General features: G+C 39.1%; 1 protein-coding gene across 2 annotated transcripts in view; it reads right to left on the bottom strand.

Moving 5' to 3' along the window:
• Window positions 1-1,176: 1,176 nt before the first annotated feature.
• Window positions 1,177-6,539, bottom strand: part of apol1 (apolipoprotein L, 1) — a 13,715-nt gene continuing 8,352 nt past the window's right edge. For both annotated transcript variants that reach the window (XM_005728989.1, XM_005728990.1), the window contains 5 exons: window positions 4,943-4,987; window positions 4,137-4,214; window positions 4,023-4,059; window positions 3,692-3,743; window positions 1,177-3,001 (listed from right to left, as the gene is read on the bottom strand). In XM_005728989.1, coding sequence (XP_005729046.1) covers window positions 1,996-3,001; window positions 3,692-3,743; window positions 4,023-4,059; window positions 4,137-4,214; window positions 4,943-4,987 — 1,218 coding nt within the window. In that variant the 3' untranslated portion in view covers window positions 1,177-1,995. The remainder of the gene's footprint in view (window positions 3,002-3,691; window positions 3,744-4,022; window positions 4,060-4,136; window positions 4,215-4,942; window positions 4,988-6,539) is intronic.

Raw genomic sequence — 6,539 nt, 5'->3', positions numbered from 1 at the left:
CATTTATCTGCTCTGTGTGTGTGTGTGTGTGTGTGTGTGTGTGTGTGTGTGTGTGTGTTGCAGCCATGACAAATCTGTGATTAATTACAAAAAGCATAAACATCAAGTAACATTTTATTTGAAGGTAACAGAATAATCATTGCCATTGTTGACAGACTGGCGACCTGTCCAGAGTGTACCCTGCCTCTTGCCCCAAGACAGCTGGGACAGGCTCCAGCGCCCCCACGACCCTAGAAAGGATAAGCGGAAGCAAATGGATGGATGGACATATATTGAACAGAATATTGCACAAAGAAGGCATCACTAAATGATCAACTTCACCCAGCACAGAAAATATACATTTATTTAACGGTTACAAAACAGCCCACAGAGCTTTTACCATCAGAGCTTCCAGTGCAGACAGCTAATTAACCCTCAACCCTGAAATAATAAAAAATAATAAAAACAAATCTTCTCAGGAAAAAGCAACTCAGACTTTTGTTTTTACCCTCATGTTTGTTTTACTCCTGGACAAAATGAAATCATCTGAGAGGAAACATGACTACAAACAAATTAGTTTCATTCAGATTAGTCCTTTTCTGATACTGTTTAAGTGGACAACTGTTAATAAGTTCAAACTTAGCTTGGTTAAAACCTTGAAGTTTACTGACAACCAAATAAAATTACCTGCTAATTAACTATCTAAACTATGTTAATGTTAATATAGTTTTGCATGAAAACATGATTTGAAATATATTATTTACCAATTATGTATACTGGGAAGGAAAACAAAATACAACAACAACAAAAAGCTAAATAGAAAATTAAAATAAAAGTTTTCCATCACCATCAGTGCTAAACTCCATAATACCAACTGAAGGAAATGCATTTCTTAATATATGTATACCGTATTTTTTGGACCATAAGGCAGACCAGATTATAAGGCGCATTAAGTCAAACTTTACTCAACTCATTCTTCTTGCTTCCTCCACTTCCCTACTATTGATTCATTAATGTTGAATTCTCTTGCAGCTGCTCTATTCCCATGTTGTACTGCGTGACTGGTAGCCTTGAGTTTGAAATCCTTATACACACACACAATACGGCAATATTATGTTGAAGCACAGTACGTATCACTCCGCGAGGCTCCTGACTACGGTAGCCATAATGCTCCGACAATCCATCAAGCAGTGGGGCTTCGTAGCTTAGCAAAGTCGTACTAAAACATTTCTTGACACATTTTTGAGTGTCGTGTACCACATAAATTCGGTTCGAGATCAGTAAGATCAACCAGAATTCATACATAAGGCGCACCAGATTATAAGGCGCATTTTTGAGAAAATTAAAGGATTTTAAGTGCGCCTTATAGTCCAAAAAATACGGTAACTGCAACACATTTACAAAAGGACAGGCAGTTAACATATCACCACAACCTCTAAAATTGTTCGCTTTGGAAGTCATGTTATAGATTGTAAGTCCCTGTGTACACGCTCAGTAGCTTCTAGCTCTACAGAGGTTCGACTGTTTTAAAGCGCTGCGAGCAGCTAAGTCATTCCTGAAGGTAAATGGGGCAGCCATTTTTTATGGAATGACCCACTAGATGGAAACAAGCTATAAACTTAAGCAAAGTCCAAACTAGGGTTTCCAAACAGCTGCTGCAGCAGTACACAATCCAGTTACCTTTTTTTAAATTTGCTCTTTTCATTAAAATATACAAAACTAATCAGCCATTCTTGATGTTATCTGAAACACACCAATATCATCAAGGCAAATGCATCTTTAAAGAAGTCGGATCCTTTATTTCAGGTTTAGATATTTAACTTAATATTTTAACCTTTAAGGGCTCCTTTTGGACAATTAAAATACGCCTGATTGCAGTTTTACTTTAAAAATCAGGCACCAACCACCTCATAGATAGTAAAATACAAAACATTTGCTTGTCTTTTGGGAATCGGACTGAGTTTTCCTTTAACCCTTAACTAGGAAGCAAAGCTGAAAGAACTTCCTAGTTATGTGTCAAACATATTCTCTGTTCTCAAGGTCCTTTTTGATGGCTTTTTTAATGCGGTCGATTTCATCTTCGTCTGAGCTGTCATTGTCCTTCTTTTCACTGTTCAAATCTTTTCCATCCTTCTCTTTCTTTTCTTTGTTGTCTTTCTCTTTTTTCTCACTGTCCAGATCTTTGGTGGTCTTCTCAGAGTCTTTTTCTGGTGAGTTGAACTGCAGCTCTTGATGTATTGAGTTCAGCTCCACCAGACCATCGTGCAGCTGTTGCGCCACCTCCCTGATTTTGGCAGCAAACTCTGATTTTGCCCCTTTCTTGAGTTCTTTCGAGTCTTTGGACACAAAGTAGATATCCATAACTACAAAGAGTCCAGTAAGCACACCGGTTGCCATACTAGCAATCTGGACTGCTCTGGCTGCGGTGCTACCTGCTACATGGGCAAACTGGACAAAACGCATGATCTCATTGGCATTGACGAGGATCGCCTTTCCTGCCATGGCGCCATCTTCATAGAATTTGCTAGTAAGTGAAGGAAAGTCCTGATTGTATGCGCTATTCTTCATCTTGATCAGATCGAACCTGCGCAGGTTCTCAATACCCTGTTTGATGAACGTCAGGCACTTGTTGATGTCTTCCATCTTCTCCTGGTAGTCCTGCACGATCTTCTCCACCTTCTTGCGGTCCATGGTGTTGTTGACCTGGTTGGAGATGCCAGCACCTGCTGATGTCAGACCGCCTGCCGCAGCAATGCCCAGTCCCACTGCAGTCACAATCAAGGAAGTTCCCATGGTGAAGGGAGCCAGGGCGAGGCCAGCAACAGTGGCGACGCCCCCAACGGCGCTGGTGGAGCCGCCTGTGATTTGAGCGATCTTTGTGTTCTTGCTGAACTTGTCGAGCCCATCAGCGATGCCGTTGAGGTCGATGACATGCTGCCAGAGGCTCTCTGCCCGCTCCGTGAACAGTTTGTTGAAGACTCTGATGCCCTTCTGCAGCTTCTCAGCGGTCAAAGCAAAGGCCCTGAGAAAAGAAATTTGAGTCCTATTATACATTTTATAAGTAACTCCATCAAAAAGGCCATTTTGTCTCATTTACACCAACAGAATAAGTGTTAATTAACCAAAATATATATTTGATATTTATTTTACTAGTGATTTTGAGGAAAGCAGAATATCTTGTTTCTCAAAGCATGACAAAACATCAAACCTTTTTTTAAAGATTATTCACACCACTGTTTTCATTGGAATTGATTATTGATTATCCTTCCTCAGGAGAAAAGTTAAGTGTTGTTGTTTCGGGGTATGAGCTTCTTCAGTTCTCCATGGTGGATGTTTATGATGCAGATATATTATACATTTTGTGTTGTCCAACGGTGGGCATAGCAATATTTGAGCAGCTCCAGAATAACCTTTTACATTTTATTCACATCACAATATGATAACAATATGGCAACAAAGGAAGATACCAAAGCAATATTTTATATTCAATTTCAGGCGACAAGGAATTAGCAGCCTCGATTTAATGGTTAATAAGGAAATCAACATAAAATGCTACCATCTTCTTAAGAGACACAGCAAAGACATTTTAATGTGCTGCCTCCCTAAATTGATGCATTTATTATATTATATTGTAAAAATAAGTATAGCAGAACGGACCCCTGAAAGACCAAAAACAGCATTTAATGAAGTATTAAAGCATATTAAAGCTTACTTGGCCTCTTCTTTTTCTGTCATGTCTTTATGTTGAGGTGGGTCTTTCCATTCTGAAAAAGAATGATTTATCATCGTTTTGTGCATCTTAGCAGCCCAAAAGTATGTAAATGCAAAACTATTACACTCATGCATGATATTAATCTGCTGCGATAACAGCATCAACTCTTTAAAAAAGGCCTTCTACCTGATTTTAACATCTGGCTGAAAGAATTTGGTTCCATTTCACCACAAGAACATGAGTGAAGTTAGTTTCTAATGCTGAGGGATAAGAATTACCCAGTGGTTAAAAAGTGGTTAAAAAACCCCAAAACATTTCATTTTCAACTTACGCTCCACAGTTTCCCACCATTCCATAAGATCCACATCCTGAAAGACATCATTCGGTTCCATGTTTGTTATTTTTGCTTTCCAAATAATGACTGAAGACTGCATTAAAAACCTACATTACTATGTTCAGCTGAGGCAGTGCCAATACGGTAGTCCTCTAGCTGGTCAAACACAGACCTGTTTGCACCTTCACTCTGAGATGAAAGAAATAGTAAATAATAAAATTACATATCAAAACCACCATTTTAATCATAATTACTTCAACAAAAGATTGTGTCTGCAGTGAAACTGAAAAAAAATACACAGTACTTGAGCATGAATGACATTATCATGCAACACATTTGGTCAGTTTCATTTTTTACATGGCTGTTGCGCATCTAAAGAGGAGGAAGTTTTGGTGAAAGGGATTCTGGGAATAGTGACTTATTTCTGCTGTTTTTGCAGAAGTTAAAGGACTCAACAGGGGAAAAAGGAAGCAGAGAAAGACGTCTGGGCATATTGTAGCCTAATCTCGTCTCATCATCCATGGCATAGACATGCACAAACACTGTGCGGCTGTTGTGTGTGGGTTTCATGTCAGCACTGGAAAGGGGAAAAACATGTAGACCACAACTGAGTCTGTTGGAAGGTGAGCAAACACTCTAGAGACAAGTTCTGCAAAGACTGTAAGTCTTTGTTTTCAGAGTGGAAGGAGGCATTGGGTGACAAAAACAGGCTTTTTGTAATGGTAATTTTTAAGTCCTGAACAACAGTGGTTAAACCAGCAAAATGTGGGCAAATACAGTGAGACTGAGATTAAAAAAAAAAAAAAACAAGAGGTTAAAAAGTTACTTTTGGTTTTAAAGTTTGATGTGCGAGGGGTGAGAGGGAGAAGTAAAGAAAAGAAAGTTTCTTGATATATTACTTTGATTATATTGTCTACCTCTGCTTGGGCTGTTTCTTGTGCACGTCTCTGTATCACTTTGGCCTGAAATAAACAAACACAGACACACAGTTCAATCGTTTGTAATACCAACACAGGACTTATCTGGATGTTTTCATGATCTTAGACATAAAATGAATAAATAATTTAAATAAGTAATTTTTCTTCAAGGAAAAAAATAGATGAAGAAGGAAAAAACATACAATTTCTTCCTTTTCACTTTCTTTGGTATTCAGATTTAAGACTAGGTCAGTGAATTGCTCAAGAAGGCAGGCCATGGTAATTCATTTATGTAAGCTTACCTGCCAAAACAACACAGAAATACTGCTTTGCTTAAGAACCACAGAGAAATTTGGAGCTAGTTTATTTATTCATTTCTCAAAGAAATAAATAAACAAATTCTGTTTGTGTAACAGTATATCAGAAGGTCTTTTTACTACCTTAATCAAAATTCTTTATGAGCTCAGAGTTCAGTGCTCAAGATTTTAAGGGAGAAGCAATTTTGGAGACATCGTAGTTAGAGCCAAGTTACATTGTTCTATTTCTGTCTTTGGGTAATTTTTATGCCATTCAAAGCTCAAGCAAAATTGAAAACTTGGGGGAAGCTTCACCATTTGTTAATAGCAGAGGTCACTGGGGTAGTTGAAAAGCTCCCTGATTGGCCACTAGATACAGGCTCTGGACCAGGCGCCTCCAACTCCAATCCTACTGGAGTAGCCCAGCTATTGTCCTGCAGTTTTCAGATGTATCCCTATTCCAACACAGTTGAAAATGGTCGCATTACCTCTTCAGCATGCCATCAAGTTTGGCAATAGCCAGGTAACAAGCCATTCATTTGATTCAGGTTCAGGTTTGATTCTTCTTGTATTTTGCTCATTTGTGTTGTTGTGTTTGCACATCTCTGTTGCTTGTGGGGCTCGCACACAAGAATTTCACTCGCATGTGCTGTGCCAGTGTGCCTGCACATGTGATGTGACAATAAAAGTGATTTGATTTGATTTGATTTGAGGTTTATTGGAACAAGGATGCATCTAAAAGCTGCAGGACAGTAGCTCTCCAGGACTGGAGTTGGAGACCCCTGCTCTGGACAATGTAGGGCTGTCTTGGTTGATGTGCTTCTTTAATTTTGTGTCACAGTGCTGTTGCGGTTTTCAAAAAGGGGTTTGGAGGGTATGGTCTATTTATTGGGGTATCACACTGTTCATCCACCATAGGACAGTTGATGTCAGAATGCTACACAGGCTAACTGTCAAACCTTGGATTTAGGAGGAGGAATGCTTATTCTGTCCTGGACATGGAACAGTAGACCAGATCTTTACTATCGGACAACTTCTAGAGGGATTGTGGGAGTTTGACTTAGAGTCTATATGTGCTTTGTAGACCTGGAGAAAGTTTATGGCTGGGTTCGTCTTGGGAATCTGTGGAATTCTTGGCAGTATATGGTTTCAGGTCTGTTGTTACAGCCATTTAGATCTTTGGGAGAGCTGAGAACAGTCAGTCCCTGGCACAAAGTCAAGCATATTTTCAGCCATCTTGATGCATGCTCAATTATCTATTTAAGTAAATCTCAAAAGGTAGCGCTTTCAGTGGGAGAAAC

Source organism: Pundamilia nyererei, unplaced genomic scaffold, assembly GCF_000239375.1.
Source record: "Pundamilia nyererei isolate P.nyererei 1_Seehausen unplaced genomic scaffold, PunNye1.0 scaffold00031, whole genome shotgun sequence".
NCBI lineage: Eukaryota > Metazoa > Chordata > Actinopteri > Cichliformes > Cichlidae > Pundamilia > Pundamilia nyererei.
This window is presented reverse-complemented; position numbering and strand designations above follow the sequence as displayed.